Here is a 25,066-nt window from a genome sequence, read left to right as displayed (position 1 = left end):
TGCCTTCAAAAAGTATTGACTTTGTCTACATTTTGTTGTGTTACAGCCTGAATTTAAAATCTATTAAATGGAGATTGTTTTGTCACTGGCCTACACACAATACCCCATAATGTCAAAGTGGAATTATGTTTTTAGAAATGTTTATAAATTAATTTAAAAAATGCTCAAATGTCTTGAGTCAACAAGTATTCAATAAAAATTCAACCCCTTTGTTATGGCAAGCCTAAATATGTTCAGGTGTAAAAATTTGCTTAACAAATTTCACGTCACATAAAATGTTGCATGGGCTCACTCTGTGTGCAATAATAGTGTATAACATGATTTTTGAATGACTACCTAATCTCTGTACCCCACACATACAGATAATTGTAAGGTCCCTCAGCCAAGCAATCAATTTCAAACACAGATTCAACCACAAAGACAAGGGAGGTTTTCCAATGCCCCTCAAAGAAGGGCACCTATTGGTAGACATTGAATATCCCTTTGAGCATGGTGAAGTTACTAACAACACTTTGGACAGTGTATCAATACACCCAGTCACTACAAAGATACAGGTGTCCTTTCTAACTCAGTTGTCGGAGAGGAAGGAAACCGCTGAGGTAATTCACCATGAGGCCAATTGGGACTTGGAAACAGTTAGAGTTTGATGGCTGTGATTGGAGAAAACTGAGGATGGATCAACATTGTAATTACTCCACAATACTAACCTAATTGACAGAGTGAAAAGAATGAAGCCTGTACAGACTAAAAAAATATTCCAAAACATGCATCATGTTTGCAACAAGGCACTAAAGTAATACTGCAAAAAATGTGGGAAAGCAATTAACTTTTTGTCCTGAATACAAAGTGTTATGTTAGGGGCAAATCCAATACAACACATTACTGAGTACCACTCTCCATATTGTCAAACATAGTGGTGGCTGCATCATGTTTTGGGTATGCTTGTAATCGATAAGGACTGGTGAGTTTTTCAGGATAAAAAAATAAATAGAATTGAGCTAAGCATAGGCAAAATCCTTGAGGAAAACCTGGTTCAGTACACTTTCCACCAGACAGTTACACTGCGTTTACGTGTAAATGTGTAAATGTCTTAACATGTGTAAATATTTGAATGAACATAACAAGATTCAACAACTGAGACAAACTGAACAAGTTTCACAGACATGTGACTAACAGAAATTGAATAATGTGTCCCTGGACAAAAGGGGGGGTCAAAATCAAAAGTAAGAGTCAGGATCTGGTGTGGCCACCAGCTGCATTAAGTACTGCAGTGCATCTCCTCCTCATGGACTGCACCAGATTTGTCAGTTCTTGCTGTGAGATGTTACCCCACTCTTCCACCAAGGCACCTACAAGTCCCCAGACATTTCTGGGAGGGAATGGACCTAGCCCTCACCCTCCGATCCAACAGGTCCCAGACGTGCTCAATGGGATTGAGATCCGGTCTCTTCGCTGGCCATGGCAGAACACTGAAATTCCTGTCTTGCAGGAAATCAGCCATACTGCTCGTTCTGTGTGTGGCATTGTCATGCTGGAGGGTTATGTCAGGATGAGCCTGCAGGAAGGGTACCACATGAGGGAGGAGGATGTCTTCCCTGTAACGCACAGCGTTGAGATTGCCTGCAATGACAACAAGCTCACTCCGATGATGCTGTGACACACCGCCCCAGACCATGACGGACCCTCCACCTCCAAATCGATCCTGCTCCAGAGTACAGGCCTCGGTGTAACGCTCATTCCTTCGACGATAAACGCGAATCCGACCATCACCCCTGGTGAGACAAAACCGTGACTCATCAGTGAAGAGCACTTTTTGCCAGTCCTGTCTGGTCCATCAACGGTGGGTTTGTGCCCATAGGCAACGTTGTTGCCTGTGATGTGTGGTGAGGACCTGCCTTACAACAGGCCTACAAGCCCTCAGTCCAGCCTCCCGCAGCCTATTGCGGACAGTCTGAGCACTGATGGAGGGATTGTGCATTCCTGGTGTAACTCAGGCAGTTATTGTTGCTATCCTGTACCTGTCCCGCAGGTGTGATGTTCGGATGTACCGATTATGTGCAGGTTTTGTTACACGTGGTCTGCCACTGCGCGGACAATCAGCTGTCCGTCCCGTCTCCCTGTAGCGCTGTCTTAGGCGTCTCACAGTACGGACATTGCAATTTATGGCCATGGCCACATCTGCAGTCCTCATGCCTCCTTGCAGCATGCCTAAGGCACGTTCACGCAGATGAGCAGGGACCCTGGGCATCTTTCTTTTGGTGTTTTTCAGAGTCAGTAGGAAGGCCTCTTTAGTGTCCTAAGTTACCATAACTGTGACCTTAATTGCATACCGTCTGTAAGCTGTTAGTGTCTTAACGACCGTTCCAAAGGTGCGTGTTCATTAATTGTTTATGGTTCATTGAACAAGCATGGGAAACAGTGTTTAAACCCTTTACAATGAAGATCTGTGAAGTTATTTGGATTTTTACGAATTATCTTTGAAAGACAGGGTCCTGAAAAAGGGACATTCCTTTTTTTGCTCAGTTTATACAACTGCATTGTTGGTTAAGGGTTTGTAAGGAAGCATTTCACTGTAAGGTCTACACTTGTGTATTCGGTGCATGTGACAAATACAATCTGATCACAACAGATGTGACCTTGCTTACAGGGCAGGGTTCACACAGTCCGTTTCAGTGGAATACAGGATATCCTTTACATATGAATGCACTCTTAAAAAAAATAAACTTGTCTTGAAGGATAGTTTCCAGGCCATTGTCTTTCTCCTTTGGATTAAGACGGAGAGCTTGATTGTGTTGATGCTGAATGGTGTTGCTTTTAGAGTCTCAGTGTGATGCATGCATCAAAGCACTGTCACACTTCACTGCATTGGCTAGAGGACACAAAATATTTCTATGGAAAGAAAGATGAACTGGTGGGTAGTTCTGGAAATAACTTAAGGAGGGAATGGTCCAGAGAGTGACCAGAGTGACAGCCTGTAGAGACCCTGCTTGACCCATCTGGACGCACACTAACCGTGGTGGGACGCAACGAACAAAACGGGTCCACCAATTCAAAAATGAGCCACAAATGTTCATCAATTCTCCACAGACAGGGCTAATACAGTATTCCCTTGAAGACATTATGGTCCAGGAATAATAACTTTAGTTTTGCATGTATCACAATGACAGTCTCTCTGTCGCCTCAGACTGCACGTTCATAGATCAGAGGAGATATGGCACTTAATTTTAAAAATCTAAAAAACAGTGAAGATGCCAAATGTGTGATGCTGTTAAGAGGTTTGGCCACTTTCTGCCTCCACTAATGGATTTTCATCTTGATTGTGTGGTCACTGGGGAGACAGCTGCCAGCTAACAGAGAGGATACGGGTGTGATAATGGCTTTTTACCATCAAAACGGGTATGACTTCTAGAGCTCTCCTCGCTAAATATAAAAAGACACATAGAAAACTATAAATGGTGCAATTGTTTATCAATAACAATCCAATTTACTAATCCTCAGCCTACAAAACAGTTGCAATTCAAACACACTACTCCAAAGGAGTATTTACATCCCTCACAGCTAACCCAGGAAGGACTGGGCTGGGTGGATCTTTCAGTACTGCAGTCACGTCACTTCAGCACATCTGGTTTCTCTCTGATTGAGCGTTCCCCATCAGGTTGAAAAGAACCAGGCCTGAAAATGTGGCATTTGTGAAGGGGCGGGGGCACACCGGCCCTGGAAGAAGCTGACTGGGTGTTTTGGCAATCAGCAGAGCGTGAGCCAACCAAATATCAGCACATTCTGGCACATCTGAAGAACTTTGTTGAAATGGGAGGGAGGCCGACCACAGGCACAGTAGGAGTAGTGAGGCCCACCAGCGCTCCGCTCAGATCTGTTATGGGACAGCCTAAAATTAGCGCCAGAATTGAGCAGTGTAGGTCAGAACTCAGCCGCCCAGCCCAGCACACCTACTAATCAGTGTGTTGAAATAGCTCAGGATGGTCACAGTAATGCTCTGTGTAACAAAATATCAAGGCTCAATAAATTGTTCCAATCTGTGACCTACAGGATGCACGCACACACGCACACTGATACACTGAAGGTGTGATGCTAGCTAAAAAAGAAGGTACAAATGTGTTTTCCCCTAATAAACTCGGCAAAAAAAGAAACGTCCTCTCACTGTCAACTGCGTTTATTTTCAGCAAACTTAACATGTTTCATATTTGTATGAACATAACAAGATTCAACAACAGAGACAAACTGAACAAGTTCCACAGACATGTGACTAACAGAAATGGAATAATGTGTCCCTGAACAAAGGGGGGTCAAAATCAAAAGTAAGTCAGTATCTGGTGTGGCCACCAGCTGCATTAAGTACTGCAGTGCATCTCCTCCTCATGGACTGCACCAGATTTGCCAGTTCTTGCTGTGAGATATTACCCCACTTTTCCACCAAGGCACCTGCAAGTTCCCGGACATTTCTGGGGGGAATGGACCTAGCCCTCACCCTCCGATCCAACAGGTCCCAGACGTGCTCAATAGGATTGAGAATCGGGCTCTTCGCTGGCCATGGCAGAACACTGACATTCCTGTCTTGCAGTAAATCATGCACAGAACGAGCAGTATGGCTGGTGGCAGTGTCATGCTGGAGGGTCATGTCAGGATGAGCCTGCAGGAAGGGTACCACATGAGAGAGGAGGATGTCTTCCCTGTAACACACAGCATTGTGATTGCCTGCAATGACAACAAGCTCAGTCCGATGATGCTGTGACACACCGCCCCAGACCATGACGGACCCTCCACCTCCAAATCGATCCCGCTCCAGAGTACAGGCCTTGGTGACTCGTCAGTGAAGAGCACTTTGCCAGTCCTGTCTGGTCCATCAACGGTGGGTTTGTGCCCATAGGCAACGTTGTTGCCGGTGATGTCTGGTGAGGACCTGCCTTACAACAGTCCTACTAGCCCTCAGGCCAGCCTCTCTCAGCCTATTGCGGACAGTCTGAGCACTGATGGAGGGATTGTGCATTCCTGGTGTAACTCGGGCAGTTGTTGTTGCCATCCTGTACCTGTCCCGCAGGTGTGACGTTCAGATGTACCGTCAGATGTACCGATCCTGTGCAGATGTTACACGTGGTCTGCCACTGCACAGACGATCAGCTGTCCGTCCTGTAGAGCGGTTTTAGGCATCTCACAGTACGGACATTGCAATTTATTGCCCTGGCCACATCTGCAGTCCTCATGCCTCCTTGCAGCATGCCTAAGGCACATTCACGCAGATGAGCAGGGACCCTGGGCATCTTTGTGTTTTTCAGAGTCAGTAGAAAGGCCTCTTTAGTGTCCTAAATCTTCATAACTGTGACCTTAATTGCCTACCGTCAGTAAGCTGTTAGTGTCTTAACGACCGTTCCACAGGTGCATGTTCATTAATTGTTTATGGTTCATTGAACATGCATGGGAAACAGTGTTTAAACCCTTTACAATGAAGATCTGTGAAGTTATTTGGATTTTTATGAATTATCTTTGAAACACAGGGTCCTGAAAAAGGGACGTTTCTATTTTTGCTGAGTTTATCCGGGATAAATTATTCAGACATCAACAGTACATCTTGTTAAAGTAAATACATGAAATAGTGTTTGCCACAGACCTGGCACCAGGATAAAGTGACTAACGGGGTAGTTGAAAACGGCGGTTCTTGCATTGGAATTATATAGAATTTTGCTTATATCACGTTATACCACAATAAACGAAGTTCAAATGATGAGACTCGGAGATCATTGAGTGCTTTTGAAGTGACAGTCAGGTTGGTGCGAAATCTGTATCAGCACAAGGGACAGCGCCCTACACACTAAACCAAGTCCGTTTTGGTAATGAATATAGGCTACGAGATTAGATAGTCTTTTTGTAATAGGTGAATTACCCTATGTGAATACATTTGTACACACAGCTGTCTTACCAAAATAATGCAAACTAAATGCTGAAAGTAGTCGCTTAGTTATTCATGCATGCAAACAAAAATACTGCAACTTGACTTAGAATACTGACAACTGTGAATGCGAACAGAACAAAAACAGCGTTGCCAAGTAGCAGGCCTAGTAAACAAAATATCAGATCGATAAAGACATGACACAATCTATGTAGGCCAGTAACATTAACAGCATAAACAAACGCACTACACAAAAGGTGAATGGAGATCCAAGCATAGGCAAATGAGATGCAGCCATGTACAGCTGTCTTGCCAAATAAATCGTTCAAACATGAAAAATCATGCCACTCGGTACTAATGAGTTCAGCAACACTGTGTGATATGGCACAATACACTTCTGTGAATCAATTGACCCAGATAATCAATGCCGGCCTACCATCAACACGTTTTCCAATAGGTATAGTTCCATTAACAACCACGAAAACCAATCGGCTACCAAGAAAACCATAATAGAATGTATCTATTTCTATGATGTAACATACCGATTTATAGCTATACCCGGAGGCATCATTTGGGTTCTTGCATTGGAATTATATTGAATTCTGCTTATATATCACAATGAACATAAAATATCAAATTCTTTTGATCAACAGGTTGGCGCGAAATCTCCGCTGCGCTCTATCAGCACCATGGACAGGGCCCTACAAACTAAAGCAAGATTTTAATTTTTTTAAACACCTAGATTGTTTTTTTACTGCTCAGAAATCTTCTTGAAAGATCTCCCTCAAATTGGAGGGAGTTGGATTAGTTGAGCTTTCCTCAGGTGTAGCATGCTTCTTCTGTGCTGACTGAACACGTTTGTCAAAGTGGATAAATTTGTTCTCGGATGTAGCTTCCTCAGTGACTATTTCACTCATGAGCCCTATGATTTAATTTGGAATATCGTATGATGTCTATGTGGCATTGTGGGGTATGCTGCTCAACACCTTGGCAAGTTCCTTGTCTTTTCGGAGGAAAAAAAAGTCCACTGCCCCCTCCCCTCTATCACGTGCAATGTCCCCAGCAGTGGTTGCTGGTTTGAAACAAGGAACTCAATAATGTCCACAATCGCCGACACGATTTCTTGCCAGCTGCCCATCATTAACAAGTTGACACCTCAGTACCCATACCCTAACTTGTTTTTCTTTCCACAGTGCATATCAAATGCTCTTTACTTGATGCCTGCCTAGCGAATCCCTTGGTACTATCAATAGCATGCTTCAAGTTAGAACACCCAGCTTGGTTAAAGGCCTTGTCTGTGTTAGCATTGGACCCAACACAGAACTTTCGACATGGGAAACAAAATTCTGCATCTGCAGTAACCGAGTATTCCAGCCACTCTTCTTATGAACCAGTTGGCATTAAAATAAAATGTTTGGACATAAAACCTGCAGCTAGGGTAGGATTCTAGGCTAACCTGGGCTGGCTCCTCTTTTCCAAGATCGTCAGGAACAGTGGAGGTGGAGGGGGTTGTGGGGCCATTATACTGGCGGCGCTTGTGGAAGAGGGGGAAGGCTTCTACGTGAGGTATATTTGATCGAATACAAGTTTCATAATGCTTAGGTTGTTACGAATGTACTGATATAAGGACACGTGACATCCCAGCAACTTTGAGAAAAAACACTTTATATCAGAGTTGTCTCGAGATGGCTATGCATATTGATGACGTGGCTAGTAGCATAGCATCTCTCCATTGAAAACAGGCGGTTGACGTCAACACCCCTCATCGACATAGGTATCTTGTCATTATATACAAATCTCTGCTGGAGCTTGGCGGCATCGTCGCTGCTTGGCTTGGCCTCAGTCATTTGATGGTGCTGCTGCTCGTCGCTCTCCGACTTTGTTTCTGATATCCATTGTGGCAGTTGCAGATTAGCTGGTTCGAGCTAGCTAAATAGGCTCAGACTAATAACACTAACGCTTTTACAGCTAGCTAAGAAGATAACTCTGTAGTGGTGTGGGGCGTGAAAGAGTTGAGTGAAGCAGCTTCAATGGTAAACTTGATCAAGCCCTTATAAATCTAAATATTACAGGCGGAGGTGTACCACGTTATTCAATTAGCCTACCAAAGATGAGAAGCATTTTGTACCCCGCATTTTATGGAAACCCAAAAGGGAGTCATACCTAACCGTCCCAGTGGCTTTCCATAGCACCCAACACACCGCGGCAGGCTCTGTCCATTGTGCTGACACAGCGCAGATACAGATTTTGCACCAACCTGTCACTCAATCATTTAGATGAGTGACAGGTTACAATACATGTATGTTTTGTTCAATAAAGTTCATATTTATATCCAAAAATCTTAGTTTACATTGGCGCGTTATGTTCAGTAATGTTTTGCCTCCAAAACATCCAGTGATTTTGCAGAGAGCCACATCAATTTACAGAAATACTCATAATAAACATTGATTTCAGATTTTTTTAAAAAGCACACCATGCAATAATCTGAGTACGGCGCTCAGATACAAAAACAAGCCATACAGATACCCGCCATGTTATGGAGTCAACAGAAGTCAGAAATAGCATTTTAAATATTCACTTACCTTTGATGATCTTCATCAGAATGCACTCCCAAGAATCCCAGTTCCACAATAAATGTTTGTTTTGTTCGATAAAGTCCATAATTTATGTCCAAATACCTCATTTTTGTTCGGGGGTTTAGTACACAAATCCAAACTCAGGAGGCGCGGGCAAGTTCAGGTGAAAGTTCAGACGAAAAGTCATATTACAGTTCGTAGAAACATGTCAAACAAAGTATAGAATCAATCTTTAGGATGTTTTTATCATAAATATTCAATAATGTTTCAACCGGAGAATTCCTTTGTCTGTAGAAATGCAAAGGGAACGCAGCTAACTCTCACAGGAGCGCGCGAGACTGAGCTAGTGGCACTGCCAGACCCCTGACTCAATCAGCTGTCATTCCCCCCTCCTTCACAGTAGAAGCATCAAACAAGGTTCTAAAGACTCTTGAAGCCTTAGGAAGTGCAATATGACCCCATAGACACTGTATATTCGATAGGCCATGACTTGAAAAACTACAAACCTCAGATTTCCCACTTCCTGGTTGGATTGTTTCTCAGGTTTTTGCCTGCCATATGAGTTATGTTATACTCACAGACATCCTTCAAACAGTTTTAGAAACTTCAGAGTGTTTTCTATCCAAATCTACTAATTATATGCATATTCTAGCTTTTAGGAATGAGTAGCAGGCAGTTTACTCTGGGCACCTTTTTATCCAAGCTACTCAGTCCCAAAGAAGTTAATGGAGAAATGTCAGCACTGTTGCTACTCTCTCTAGGAGTGGCCATCCTGCAAAGATGACTGCAAGAGCACAGCGCAGAATGTTCAATGAGGTTAAGAAGAATCCTAGAGTGTCAGCTATATACTTACAGAAATCTCTGGAAGATGCTAACATATCTGTTGACGAGTCTACAATGCGTAAAACACCAAACAAGAAGGGTGTTCATGGGAGGACACAATGGAAGAAGCCACTGCTATCCAAAAAAAACATTGCTGCATGTCTGAAGTTCACAAAAGAGCACCTGGATGTTCCACAGCGCTACTGTCAAAATATTATGCAGACAGATTAAACTAAAGTTGTGTACACTAAGTGTGGATAAAAAAAAGGTACAGCACACCAACATCAAAACCTCATCCCAACTGTAAACTATGGTGGAGGGAGCATCATGGTTTGGGGCTGCTTTGCTGCCTCAGGGCCTGGACAGCTTGTCATCATCGACGTAAAAATGAATTCCCAAGTTTATCAAGACATTTTGCAGGCTGTCTGCCAATTGAAGCTCAACAGAAGTTAAGTGATGCAACAGGACAACAACCCAAAAGACATAAGTAAATCAACAACAGAATGGCTTGAACAGAAGAAAATACACCTTCAGTGCTGACCTCAACCCAATTGAGAAGCTGTGGCATGACCTCAAGTGAGCAGTCCACACCAGACATCCCAAGAATATTGCTGAACTGAAACAGTTGTCCTCCTAATCATAGTGCAGGTCTGATCTGCAACTACAGAAAACATTTGATTGAGGTTATTGCTGCCAAAGGAGGGTCAACCTGTTATTAAATCCAAGGGTTCACATACTTTTTCCAACCTGCACTGTGAATGTTTACACGGTATGCTCAATAAAGACATGAAAAAGTGTAATTGTTTGTGTGTTATTAGATTAAGCAGAATGTGTTTGTCTATCATTGTGACTTAGATGAAGATCAGATCAAATGTTATGACCAATTTATGCAGAAATCCAGGTCATTCTAAAGGGTTTACATAGTTTTTATTCCCACTGTACATTGTAATATTTCTGATAACCAACTTTCGAACTCTGCCCATAACATTTGGACTTTATAGCATTCCCAGAAGGCATGGATTATTGAGTCGTTGTTAGTTTTGCACTTAAGACACGACTCTGCTGTCGTTAACTGTAATTTTGTTAGTTATGTTCCAACTTTCCCTCCATCTTGTGCCAATATCAGTTACTTTTAAGTCTTGGTTCCAATAGTTAATATTTTTTTCTAAGAGATTGTCAGTTGGTTATGAACTCCGCAAGGTTTTGTATATCTTACCCATCATATGAATATCCTTTTCGGACTCAAATAAGATTCCCGCAAGATTGCTATGATGCCCAAACGATTTCAAATAGACAATTCTTGGTATGAAACTTTCAAGTTATCTACACTAGTCAGTCCAAAATGACTTTTTAATTATGTCATGGAAATGTATTTATTTCCTAATAGAAAGTAATTTCCTGTTTCTATGCCTTTAGTTTTCCATGTGGATCAATCTGTTAATTCTGAAAAGCTGTCCAAGGATTTTTCCATAGGGTTGTGTTTTTAGGGAGAGATATTGGTTCTTGCAGAATCCGTTTCATTTTCTTCGATATTGTTAGTGTTCTTAACTAGGAAGTTGTTCATGTTCTGACATGCTGAACACACCGCCCGAACTTGTTTCTATTTTAGACACTTGATGCGCTGCAAGTCCCGCCTCTCCCATCTCCTCATTGGTTTTTATGAATTACACCCACGGGGGTGATTGAAAGATGAACGAGGTCCACACTCCAGTCCAGTTGGTAGCAGTAATGCACCTTAAAGTTGGTTGCCAACCGCCATATAAAATCCACAGAAGAAGACTGAAGGAGGAGAGATTACTAGATACCAACTAGGTTTCCCCCTTTTATTTGTGGATTAATTGTCAGAGTAGAGAACACACAATTTTCTGTGACTCAAAATGGGTCCAAATTCTACAAAAAAAGAACCTTGTGCATTTCAGGTAAAATAACCCAATGTTTATATCCCAAGACAAATTAGCTAGCTACAGCAAGCTAGCTTGCTAAATGTTTCATATGTGTTTTGACCTGTCCCCAAATTAATATAGTCTGCTCAGAGTTCGTTTTGATATTTCAACCTGCATGTCCTGATCGCGTCTGGTGTGGATGGACAAAATCAACGAGCCCGTTATGCCCCCTTTTGCCCCCTCGTGGAGCCGGGTCTGCCAGAAGCAATATCCACAAACTAATTATTGTCTAACAAGCCCCAGGGGTCAGGCTGTTTGTGGAGAGGTAAGCTCATACAGCACTTTACATTTCATTAGCGGTGTTCCCCCTACACCCCACAAGCAGCTGAGACATTCCATAAACACTTGGCTTGCCAGCCAGCAGCACAGAGGGCCCTTTGAGTAGGACCTGGGAGTGGAGCTAAGACCAAGGGGACCAGAGGGGCGATACAGAGCACAAGAGAGGATTAGAGCGAAGAGGGAAGCCTGGAGCGAGGGACAAAAGCTCAAACATTTCTCATGCTTTTCTACCATTATCTTTAAGAAAATATCTGGATATGGAAAACAGCCTGGGGTGACACCAGTACTTTCAAACCTGGATGTAGTAGGCCGACTGCACTTAAAATAATGTAGAGGACTGTCCATGTTCTGTTAGATCTGAAAGTATTTCAAGGTTGAGAGTTGAAATCGTGCCAAGTAGGCTACTGCCCAACCATTTACCCCTATGCTGGTGTAACTTGAACTGGACAGGGTCTGCTCATTTGAGAGATTAATGATGTGTTTGTCCCTGTGCTCCCTCTGACTGCAGCTGGTAGGGCCCTGGCCTGCTGCTCTGATCCCCTGCCAGCTCTCCAGGAACACTCCCACTGCACCGTTTTCCCAAGTCAACCACCTGGGAGGACAGGTGACAGGAAACACAGAGCTCACTCACGGTGCACAAGAGCTCTGTCCCTTTTCTGTGCTGGCCCCACTTCATCTACATTTTTAGACACAAGTCTTGAATGTAAACTCAAAAGGGGAGTGAGTGGCCCATTTCTTTTGCTTCCTTAACGACTAAAAGCTGAGAATGTTGACGTTCAGGTACAAAAACCAGCCTGTGTGAGCTTCATCGGGAGCTCTGAAAGATTAATGATTGGACCGTTAACCTGGAGGGTGAGCCACCACCATCTCTCTACCTCCTGCTGTGATTACAAATACAGCCCTGGACTGATGCCAGACACCCAGAGAGATAGGATCACTACAAAACAGACTAAGTGAAAGCTTCACATTTGTGTCAAAGGAGACATACAGACCTGTCTAATTGATACTAAGCAGAGGCTACTCTTGGCCTGGCAGAGGTTCACTCAAACTGAAGACATTCTAACAAACACAAGCCCCAGTAGCCCATCTTATAATGTACTCATCATTAGCCATAAGACATTTCTGTGAGCCATACAGTAGGAAAAAGCCCTGGCCACTGGCATGTCTGTCAATGTCATAGTGATAATTAACTATGGCAAAGCAGACACACCATAGAAGTGGCCTCATTTAAGCCACACAGCTAATCAGCAGCTCTATTCACAGCCAGGACTGACAATTGGCCTAGATATCCACAAACGAGGAGAATGTGCTCATTCTCTTATTCCTGTGCTATTCTAGGAAGACGAGACCTTAGAGATGTGACCATTTTAGACGGGCTGTTTTCCCATGATTACAAGCAAGAGGTAAAGCAGGGTTGGTGGAGTCAGTGTGGCAAGGACTGAGGCCCATTTATGACAGTCAGTACTGTACCCAATGCCAGGGCTGACCTTTTTCAGGCAGAGCCAGCCACCATGCCAGGTAGTAAAACACTAGGAGGGCTGCAGGGTACCTGTCAGTGCCACCCTGTGTTTGACAGGTTCGCCGCTCATGCAGTCACAGAGAACCCCCCCCCCCCAAAAACAACAACATTGGAGATGTATTTTCTTCTTAAAATGTAGCAATGACTTAGTGCAACTTAAATGAATTCAAATGAAGCCACTGCCATTTGAAAGGAACATATAAAACCTCTGCACAACACTGTATACATTTGTAACGGCAGCATCCCTTCCTCTGCATATATATTGTAGGTATCCACTCACCGGACAGTTTATTAGGTACACCCCGTTAGCGAAAATGGATCGCTCCTACAGACAGTGAGTTACGTGGCCGTGGCTTGCTATATAAAGCAGGCAGACAGGCATGCAGCCACTGTTCGATTGAACTTTATAATAGGTAAAATAAGTGATCTAAGCGACTTTGCGCGTGGTATAGTCGTTGGTGCCAGGCGCGCCGGATCTATTATCTCATAAACGGCCACCCTCCTGGGCTTATCACGCACGACAGTGTCTAGGGTTTACAGAGAATGGTGCGACAAATAAAAACATCCAATCAGCGGCAGCCCTGTGGGCAAAAAGGTCGAAGGAGAATGGCAAGAATCGTGCAAGCTAACAAGCGGGCTACAAACAGACAAATAACGGCGCAGTACAACAGTGGTGTGCAGAAAGACATCCTTGTCACGGATGTGCTATCGCAGCAGACAACCACACCGGATTCCACTCCTATCAGCTAAAAACAAGAAGAAGCAGCTCCAGTGGGCACACGGTCAGCAACACTGGACAATTGAGTGGAAGCCACCGTGCTTCTACACCAGCATTGCTTGCTGTTTGGGGCTTTAGGATGCGTTTCTGTACAGCACTGAGATATCAGCTGATGTAAGAAGGGCTATATAAATAAATTTGGAGTGGAAAAACATTGGCTGCAACATGACAGCGAGTTCAGTTAACTTTAACTTCTGTGCAGTCCCCAGACCTCAACACAATAGAGCATCTCCCGGTACTAGATGGGTGTACCTAATAAACTGGCCCGGTAAGTGTACACAAAACATTAAGAACACCTGCTCTTTCCATGACAGACTGACCAGGTGAATCCAGGTGAAAGCTATGATCCCTTATTGATGTCACTTGTTAAATCTACTTCAATCAGTGTAGATGAAGGAAAAGAGACAGGTTAAAGAAGGATTTTTAAGTCTCGAGACAGACATGGATTGGGTATGTGTACCATTCACAGGGTGAATGGGCAAGACAAAATATTGAAGTGCCTTTTAATGGGGTATGGTCGTAGGTGCCAGGCTCACCAGTGTGTGACAAGAACTGCAACGCTGCTGGGTTTTTCACACTCAACAGCTTCCTGTGTGTATCAAGAATGGTCCACCACCTAAAGGACATCCAGCCAACTTGACACAAATGTGGGAAGTATTGGAGTCAACATGGGCCAGCATCAGTGGAGGCTCCTCAGCGGAGGACCATCCTCCTCAGTGAATTTCATTTAAAATATATATATATATTTCACATCACCATACACTATTTTGCAATGAAGGTCTGCAGTAGCCTCAACAGCACTCTGTAGGGTAGCACCATGAGGTAGCCGGAGGACAGCTAGCTTGCGTCCTCCTCTGGGTACATTGACTTCAATACAAAACCTAGAAGGCTCTTGGTTCTCACCCCCTTCCATTGACTTACAAAGTAATTATTACAACTTCCGGAGGATGTCCTCCAACCTATATGAACTGACATGTTGTCCACCCAATCAAAAGTTCAGAGAAGTAATCTAGTACTGAAAGCATAACAGTTTTGAACAAATTAATTTATTCCAAAATTAAGGACAAGCGAGACAGTGAGCTAGCTATATTTGGTTGTATTTTTTTAAAACTTTCACTTAGCTAACTGAATGCAGCTAGCTAGTTTAGCCTACTCAAACACCTGGCTCAAGACAGAGAGGGATGCTATGTTAGCTAACTGACTATGGCTATCCAACACTGAATCTCTTCCAAGTCACGGTAAGCTTTTGGTTTTAATAATTTATTACCATCGGGGCCCGCCGGTGTAACTGCTAAACTGCTTGCTGACTGTATTACATGATTGTAGCGGGTTTACTAAAGTGTTAGTTCTAGTAGCTATGTTGACTATGAGGTGACAACAACATAGGCTGTGCGTAGCGGTTAGCAGTCATGATATGAAGGTTTGTTTTTGAAAGGTTTTTTCACCTGGTCACAGAGAGCAGATGTGTTATACACTGAAGTCTACAAGTGAAGGGAAAAAGTGAGAGGAGAGCATGTAGATAGTTGCAAGAAGGAATTATATATGCAAGTAGGCAAAGTGATCATGCTGTTTTTATATTGCTACGTGTGATCAGGGGTGTATTCATTCCACCGATTCTGTTGAATTTTTATTTTTATAGGGTTATAGTAACCTCATGATGGGCACAGGAAAACGTGAGTATCATGTAGTAGCCTAAACCGATCACGGTTACATTGAGCTGGGTGAATGGAATATGAATGACAGTCATCCAATATGCTCTAATAGAAATAAGGCAAAGCTCATTCATTTTTTAAAAACCACCACCCGCCACCGGCCAGCATCCCTGTGGAACGCTTTCGACACCTTGTAGAGTCCATGCCCCAACAAACTGAGGCTGTTCTGAGGACAAAATGAAGGGGGGTGCAACTCAATATTCCGAATGTTTGGTATAGTCAATGTATGCCTGTAAATTGTATATCCTCACTGTAAAATCAGCTTTACGTTTACTGTATTTATATTATTTATGCTGACATGGTCTGCATATTGTCTATTGCTGGCATCACCTATTCACTAAGTCAAATTCCAGGTATGTGCAAATGTACTTGGCAAATAAAGTCATTCCGATTCTTGTAAAGCTAAATAGTCACCAGAACGCTTATGTAACTGGAGCACAGTGGCCCTTTATAACATTGACATTATAAGCTAGCTTTACTCAGCAGATTAAATGAAATTTACTGAATGTTGCAATGAGTTTTGTTATAAAACAAAAAGAAAAACAGATTTTCCCATACTCGCTCAAAATCACTGACCAAAATAGAGAATAGTGGATTGTCATGCTCGCCTCAAAACCACTGCTTACCACAGCACTGATCCAGCAATGTGCGCAATAGCCCTAATGTTCTTACGACATCAGAAAATAAATCCAGATTTCCATTAATCCACGAAGCCCGGTTTACATGAAGTGATCCTGCAGCAGGACTGTTACCTCAGCAACACGGCCATTTAGACCACCACTCCAGGGCCAGGCTCAGCAGCATTGTTTCTGCTTAACATTTAACCAGCAAGCTGCAGCAATCACAGTAAGCTAACTGTCCAGTTTACTAAGGCTTCAGTCAAAACATGTGTCTTTGTATCTGATAGCCTGTTTCCCCATTTCCTACAGGTCAAGCAGCATTGGTAAATGGGTGTTAGTGTGAATAAACAATAATGTGGCGAGACAATGTAGAAAACAACCCATGATAGTGTAATTGTAATATCAAAAAAGCTAAATATTTGACCACAAGTCAAAAGGAATCTGTATTTCTGTCAGAAGAGCCAAACACTGGCTTACAGTTCTCAGACAATTTGCTTGTTCATTGCATGTTTGGTTTTAAATGTTTTCTAGCCCATCACCTTACATAACAGCCTGTTCTCAACAATTGCTACTGAAAATCTGCTCCAAACAGCATGTATTTTTTGTAATAACGTCAAAAAATGTTTTGGCTCTTCTCATATGAATTCGCATAGCTTTTATTTGTTGAGCCTAGCAACCAATGACCCTGACGGATTCACTACAACAGACCGTCTGTTAAGACTTCAGTGAAATCATGTAATATGTGGCATTGAGTCACCCCTTTTCACTTAGACAATCATTTCTTTAATTGAATCACCATCATAGACAAATCATACAGCCTCTCATGTATTACAGCTTTAATAAATATTTTGCATGGGAACTCACTCTTCTCTGTCCTTGGCAGCACCTAGTAAGACCACCCCATCCCACTTAACATTGCTACATTGTTGCAGTGTCAATACATACTCTGCATGAGTGATTCTCCTATTGTGTTCACACATCACAACAGGAAACACCGAGGCCTGAGATTTTGATGGGAAGCCATGTGACACACTTTGAGCCCTCCGTCCTCTTTTTAGTGAGAGTTATCAGCCCTTTTCCTCCCCACCCCCAACAAAGAGCCTCCCTAAATTCATCACGCTACACAAGCCCCTTTAAGTTAATTACTTCTAGCCAAGGACAACAACGCTGATGTGTGCTGACACAAAAACACTCTGGGTGGACAGGGCCGAGTGACTGGGCAGCCTGAGGGCACGCACTGTCTCAATCAGGGCATGTCCACAAGAGCACTAGTCCACTCAATAGGAGAGCAGAGGGGGGGGGGGGGACAGGCATGTTTACAAAGTGAAAACAAAACAGTCGTACAATCTACAAAGAACCACACAAGCACTAGGGTGCTTTGCAATGGTTGGGCTGTGCTAATGGTTTAATGTATTCATATGGAAAACTTCTTGGCAGATGCATGGTACACTAGATCTAAATAATTCCTTCTTTTCCTTCGACATGTTGCAGGTGCACATATACTGTAAGCACATCCGTGCTTGAGGAGAGGTCTAGGTTAGGGCAAGTACAGGCATCTCTAATAAACATGAAACGGTAGTGGTTATTGAGCCCTAGGGTGCATTAACAATTCTCGTGCTTTTATACAGTGTCTCATCAAATGGAAATGAAAACAGAGGATAGAAAATATCTTGATTACAAAAGGACAGAGACTATGTCCTTGCAGACCTACCCAGATCTCCATGGAGACTGTTGTCATGCGAGGTCCTACTAGATGTAGTGGAGTTCCCATCGTCGGGCCAGATCTGACCTGTTTTACGGACACCCACGATGGAGGCCTCGGACACCAACACCTGCTGCTTCAGACGTTTCTGAGACAAAGGGGTGGGGGGGCTGCTGCTGTCAAAGGACTGCTGGGAAATCTGGGACGGAGAGCGGCTCTTCGGTCTGTACATATGATAGGTTGTGGGACTTGGTGACACGTGACTTGACTGGCCAGAGGAGAAGTCCTCCTCGCTGGACGTTAGGTTCTCATTGGAGCTGCAGTCTGGGGTGTAGCCGCCCCCAACATCATCAAAACTCCCAGGTGAGTAGGAGCGCCTTGGCCAGGTGAGGTGGGAGTCCTCCTCCACACTGTGGTCCCTGATGTGGATGATCCTCCCCTCCCCCATCATCCCCCCGACATACACACTGGTGTAGGGCTGACAGTCTGCCGGTTGTCTCCCCCCATTGGAACGGATCACACTGTCCTTGAAGAAATGTGGGTTCACCTCTGCTGCATCATCATACAGCCCATTGTAGCCACAGCCGCCCTCTGTGGATCTGCCTCGGAGGACAGATTTGCGGATCTCCCCCGTCGCAGTGGATAGGTTCCCAGGTAGAGAGTGCAGGGACCTCTTCCGCTCCATTTGCATGGCCTGGCAGCCCAGGCTGCTGATCTTGTCTGAGACCTCCCTGTCATTGACCTTCACTAAGCCTCTCTCATGGTGGTACTCCATGTTCACGTAAAAGGGTCTCTCTGTTCCACCAACCCCTTTCCCATCTCCTGCCGTGTGAGAGTTGGCTCTCTTGATGTGCTCAAAGTTGGACCTCAGTGCTGCTACTGAGCCCATGCCTACCCTGTCCAGATTTGTGTCTGGAGGACCCACTGTAGGCCTGTGAGGGGAGAAGCCACCACTCTGTTTGGAGGGAGACACCCCATCCACCTCTCCCTCTGGATACTGTTTACACCCTGTGTCAACTACCTCTCCTGGCTGCTCCTCCAATGAAGGGTCATCTAAGTGGGATCTCTGGGTGTCTGAAACACTGGCTTGGTCTCCAATATTCATTAGGGACATCTTCTTGATGCCCCATCTCTGTCCATCATATGCCTTCCTCTCCTTGGCCAGTAACGTCTGCAGGTAGATCATCCGAAAGCGCTCCTTGTTGACCTCCAACTCCAGCTGCCTGATAGATGCCTTGCATTTCTCAAGCTCCTGCTCAACATCCCCCAACGATTTCAGCTCCATGTTTGGGGGATTTGACTCCGGGAACTGGGCTTTCCAAGCCTCTACAAAACCCACTGGTTCGACCATTTAAAAAAATAACGTAGTTCACTGAGAATAGAGTAGAAACTTCTACAAAAAATTCTACTAAACGATATGATTAGTTTCCAATCAAAATAATTTCTAAAGTATGACTTATAATGGCCATTAGAAGCTATTTCCACACTTCACTGACTGAATACAGTTTTCAGAAGACTCGTGCACATTTTTCTTATGGTTCTAACGTTAGTTATCAACATATCAACTCGCATAGTATAGGATGCCATGAGGACTGAGAATGACGACCCAGTTCAGATTCCTGCAACAACAAAAACATAAAGTGTCCTTATCTTCTGTAAGTAATGTCAGTAGACAATGATCCTTCATTCATCGTAAAAGCAGCAGCACTGTGCTATATCCATACGTTCCATCCAATGATTTAGTGAAAGTCCAATAACAATTGTACATTTCCACTGTAATTCCTGTTTTTCGTGTTAATTCGTTAGTCCGCATCTAATTGAAAGTTAGTTCGAATGTTCTCTCGTTAACCTTAGATCCACCACACATGATATACACTTCGTTTGATCGCACGCTACAGTTACTGTGTTTTGCTCATTTTATTTAGGTTGAGTTAGTGCTGAAAAGAGAGGGAGGGACTTTGATGTGATTGAGGGCCAGTCCAGTTTTAAAGACACAGGCACGTCGAAAAAACAAGAAATCCAAGCTGAAGAAAAAAAACTGATAATGATATGGTCTATATTATGTAAGTAATAATATAGACTAATCTATTACCATTTTGTAAGATTAAAAACAGATATGTTTTATTACGGTATATATACCGTCTGAAATATCGATATTTGTCTCCATCTAATGGTACAAAAGAGAAATCCAGACAGACAAGAACATGCGTGTGCGCTGGTGGCAGAGTCTGCGCAGCTTGTCCCACTCTCTCTTCAGAGAGAAGAGGCGAAGCGAGTATTTTTTATTAAACTAGGTAAGTCAGTTGAGAACAAATTCTTATTTACAAAGACGGCCTAGGAACAGTGGGTTAAATGCCTTGTTCAGAACGACAGATTTGTACCTTGTCACCACGAGGATTCAATCTAGCAACCTCTTGGTTACTGGCCGAACGCGCTAACCACTAGGCTACCCTTTTCTCCTCGCCCAATATCTGTTAAACAAAACAAGACCACGAAAGATTTTTTTTATGGAGACCAATGTGAGATTGTCAATTTGGTCAAAAAAAACTTGGAATGCTAATTTGCTACGTGGGGCTTATTTGATCAATAGACATTTCGTAATGGTGGCATTTCGACAACTTTGATATTGGAGTTGTGCCTGTTGTCATAAAGATAGATAGAGGACTCATGATATATACAATTTTATTATGGACATTGCCAATGAGGACTTCCACCATTTTAAAGTAGTCAACTGGGTGGGGATTCCTATGAGTTGGGAGCAATTAGCCAATGAAGAAGAAGAAATTGACTACTTTAAAATGGAGATAGTCTCAATGGTGCTGTCACAGACACAGATTGGCCCCTTTATTCAAAAGCGTATCTGCATTGGCTAGAATGGTCCCACCTGATCTCACTTCCTCCCGCCTATCTTCCATGTCAAACTAGCAACATTAAGGTTTTATTTATTTATTTTTATTTAACTAGGCAAGTCAGTTAAGAACAAATTCTTATTTACAATGACGGCCAAACCCGGACGACGATGGGCCAATTGTGTGCCGCCCTATGGGACTCCCAATCACAGCCAGTTGTGATACAGCCTGCAATCGAACCAGGGTCTGTAGTGACACCTCTAGCACTGAGATGGATGCAGTGCCTTAGACCACTGCACCACTCGGGAGCACATGAGTCACATGATCATACAGATTTTTTTTCGAATTAAAAGTCCCTCTGAAAAATGTTTACTTAGATGATTTTTTTATTTAAATCACAAAAAATATTGTTTAAAGTAAAAAAAAACATTTATTGAAAATAACAACAATATATTATAGAAATCAATGAACTATTTACTATATGACCCAAACAATTATAGTGATGAGTTTTTTTCTTATAGTCCCTTTAAAAAACAACAATAACATCACAATACCAACACTGTTGCTGGAAGTATTAGTGTTTTTTAACTGCTAACAGAACAGGATTTATTCATGTTTAGAAGAGAACATTTTCAAATTGACCCTATCCAGGAGTAACTTTTGGATGAGGCCACAGAGCTAGGCTCAGTCTGTCTTATCTGGTATACTGTGTGATCTTATGCATTCTCTCTGTAATTTGGCTCTATCTCCCTCTTTCTCTCTGTTATCTCTCGGGTTACCTTGTCCCGGACCAGCTGTTTCTACCCCCCTTCTCTCTCTCTCTCTCTCTCTCTCTCTCTCTCTCTCTCTCTCTCTCTCTCTCTCTCTCTCTCTCTCTCTCTCTCTCTCTCTCTCTCTCTCTCTCTCTCTCTCTCTCTCTCTCTCTCTCTCTCTCTCTCTCTCTCTCTCTCTCTCGCTTGCTATCTATCTCCCTCCCCCATCTCTGTCTCACTATCCTCTCTGTCTCTCTCGCTATCTATCTCCCTCCCCCATCTCTGTCTCACTCTCACTCTCCTCTCTCTCACTCTCGCTCTCGTTCTCTTCTGTCTGTCTCTCTCTCTCCCAGGCAGGGGAGTCTGTCCTCAGTGTTCTGGCAGGTTGTAAGATGGTTAGGAAGCTGTCGAAGATGGAGAGTGAGACGTACACATCACAAACAAACTGAAATGGTCCACCCACACAGACAGTGTGATGAAGAAGGCGCAATAGCGCCTCTTCAACCTCAGGAGGCTGAAGAAATGTGGCTTGTCACTGAGCCACTGCCTGTTTGCACCACTATCATCCAGAAGGCGAGGTCAGTACAGGTGCATCAAAGCTGGGACCGAGAGACTGAAAAGCAGCTTCTATCTCAAGGCCATCAGACTGCTAAACAGCAATCACTAACTCAGAGAGGCTGCTTCCTACATTGAGACCCAATCACTGGCCACTTTAATAAATGGATCAGTCACTTTAAACAATGCCACTTTAAATAATGCCACTTTAATAATGTTTACATATCTTACATTACTCATATCATATGTATATACTGTATTTTATACCACCTATTGCACCTATGCCGCTCGGCCATCGCTCATTCATATATTTATATGTACATATTCTTATTCCATCCCTTTAGATTTGTGTGTATTAGGTAGTTGTTGGGGAATTGTTAGATTACTTGTTAGATTTTAATGCACTGTCGCAACTAGAAGCACACCCATTTCGCTACACTCGCTTTAACATCTGCTAACCATGTGTATGTGACCAATAAAATTTGATTTGACATACTGGAACATGCTGTTTCAACATACACATCCAGGCAAACTGACGCTTACATTTGTGTAATTGCTGAACCATGATTTTGTTTGTCTTCTCTGTGTCCCTCTGTCCTCCAGTCTGACATGTTGCGCTCACTATCCACCACAAGATCCACAGTCAGCATGGAGGACTTGTTCAAGACCAGGGAGTTCGCAGAGGACTTTGGACAGGAGGGCTGAGAGGTCCTGGTCCGCCCGGGGCTTTACTACTCCTTACCCTGTCTCTCCGTACAAGCCCCATTCGTACGACGTCCTATCAAATAGTAGCTACAGCATTACGACACTACAAACTTGGAGTTGTTTGACTAACCTGAATTGGCAAGAATGATGGAGCATTTGAACTTCATTCATATTATTTCCCTCTGATCATACGCTATTGGACAGTCCTGAAGACTGAAAGACTGTATTTCTTTCATATTCATCCTGCACTTTTACAGTGAGTACAGAGCTCATCATTGAGTGGGGGAGGTGTTTACATTTCAGTATTTCTCAGAATTTTTTCAGTAATTTTCAGTAGAAGAGCCCTTTTCTATTTCTGGATTTGAACATTGGAGGAGTGGGCCAAAATCCCTGCTGCAGTGTGTGCAAACCTGGTCAAGAACTACAGGAAACGTATGATCTCTGTAATTGCAAACAAAGGTTTCTGTACCAAATATTAAGTTCTGCTTTTTTGATGTATCAAATACTTATGTCATGCAATAAAATGCAAATTAATTACTTAAAAATCATACAATGTGAATTTCTGGGTTTTTGTTTTAGATTCCGTCTCTCACAGTTGAAGTGTACCTATGATAAAAATGACAGACCTCTACATGCTTTGTAAGTAGGAAAACCTGCAAAATCGGCAGTGTATCAAATACTTGTTCTCCCCACTGTACATATGAAGTGGGTAAAACAGTATGTAAACATTATTAAAGTGACCAGTGTTCAATGACAATGTACATAGGGCAGCAGTCTCTAAGGTGCAGGATTGAGTACAGGGTGGAAGCTGGCTAGTAACAGTGACTAAAGTTCAGGGCAGGGTACTGGGCGGAGGCCGGCTAGTGGTGACTCTTTAACAGTCTGATGGCCTGGAGATGGAAGCTGTTTTTTAGTTTCTCGGTCCCCAGCTTTGATGCACCTGCACAGTCTCTGCCGTCTAGATGATGACACAAACCTACCAGACAAGTTAAATTACTTCTATGCTCGCTTCGAGGCAAGTAACACTGAAACACGCATGAGAGCACCAGCTGTTCCGGATGACTGTGTGATCATGCACTCACGTCTGTAGCCATGAAGTGCTTTGAAAGGCTGATCATGGCTCACATCAGCGCCATTATCCCATAAACCCTAGACCCACTCCAATTTGCATACCGCCCCAACAGATCCACAGATGATGCAATCTCTATTGCACTCAACACTGCCCTTTCCCACCTAGACAAAAGGAACACCTATGTGAGAATGCTATTCATTGACTACAGCTCAGCGTTCAACACCATAGTGCCCTCAAAGCTCATCACTAAGCTAAGGACCCTGGGACTAAACACCTCCCTCTGCAACTGGATTCTGGACTTTCTGCCGGGCCGCCCCCAGGAGGTAAGGGTAGGTAACAACACATCCACCACACTGATCCTCAACACAGGGGCCCCTCAGGGGTGCGTGCTCAGTCCCCTCCTGTACTCCCTGTTCACTCATGACTGCATGGCCAGACACGACTTCAACACCATCATCAAGTTTGCCAAGGACACAACAGTGGTAGGCCTGATCACAGACAACGATGAGACAGCCTATAGGGAGGAGGTCAGAGACCTGGTCGTGTGGTGCCAGGACAACAACCTCTCCCTCAACGTGATCAAGACAAAGGAGATGATTTTGGACTACAGTAAAAGGAGGACCGAGCACGCACCCATTCTCATCGACGGGGCTGTAGGGCTGTAGTGGAACAGGTTGAGAGCTTCAAGTTCCTTGGTGTCCACATCACCAACAAACTATCATGGTCCAAACACACTAAGACAGTTGTGAAGAGGGCACGACAAAGCCCATTCCCCCTCAGGAGCCTGAAAAGATTTGGCATGGGTCTTCAGATCCTCAAAAGGTTCTGTAGCTGCACCATCAAGAGCATCCTGACTGGTTGCATCACTGTCCAACAGGCTTCTTAACAGCTTCTACCCCCAAGCCATAAGACTCCTGAACACCTAATGAAATGGCTACCCAGACTTTTTGCATTGCATTGTGTACTCTGATATTTAATTAAATAGTGATCTACTCTAACTACTGCATTTGATGTCACACAGGACCACGTGCTGACACAGACCAATCATGGGCCGACAGGCTACGAGGAGGAAACATTTGCATATTTCCGACAGGGAACGCCAACTCTGAAGTGCGTGTAACTTAATTTGCCTTTGTAAGCCTTAAACAATGTAGTTTTGTAAAAATTTGGCATAGGGCAAAGTCTACTAAACTTAGTCCACTCTGTTCGTAACAGATTCTAGTTTTGGGAACAGAAAACTGTATTGAGAAATGAATGTTTCATCGATGAGAAAATAAGCA

General features: G+C 43.5%; 1 protein-coding gene across 2 annotated transcripts in view; it reads right to left on the bottom strand.

The window, feature by feature from the left end:
- The window catches only part of LOC139545556 (breakpoint cluster region protein-like), a 43,397-nt gene extending 23,613 nt beyond the window's left edge, over window positions 1–19,784 (bottom strand). For both annotated transcript variants that reach the window (XM_071353474.1, XM_071353475.1), the window contains exon 1: window positions 17,863–19,784. In XM_071353474.1, coding sequence (XP_071209575.1) covers window positions 17,863–19,204 — 1,342 coding nt within the window. In that variant the 5' untranslated portion in view covers window positions 19,205–19,784. The remainder of the gene's footprint in view (window positions 1–17,862) is intronic.
- Window positions 19,785–25,066: the final 5,282 nt, after the last annotated feature.

Source organism: Salvelinus alpinus, chromosome 19 (genome assembly GCF_045679555.1).
Source record: "Salvelinus alpinus chromosome 19, SLU_Salpinus.1, whole genome shotgun sequence".
NCBI classification, from domain to species: Eukaryota; Metazoa; Chordata; class Actinopteri; order Salmoniformes; family Salmonidae; genus Salvelinus; species Salvelinus alpinus.
This window is presented reverse-complemented; position numbering and strand designations above follow the sequence as displayed.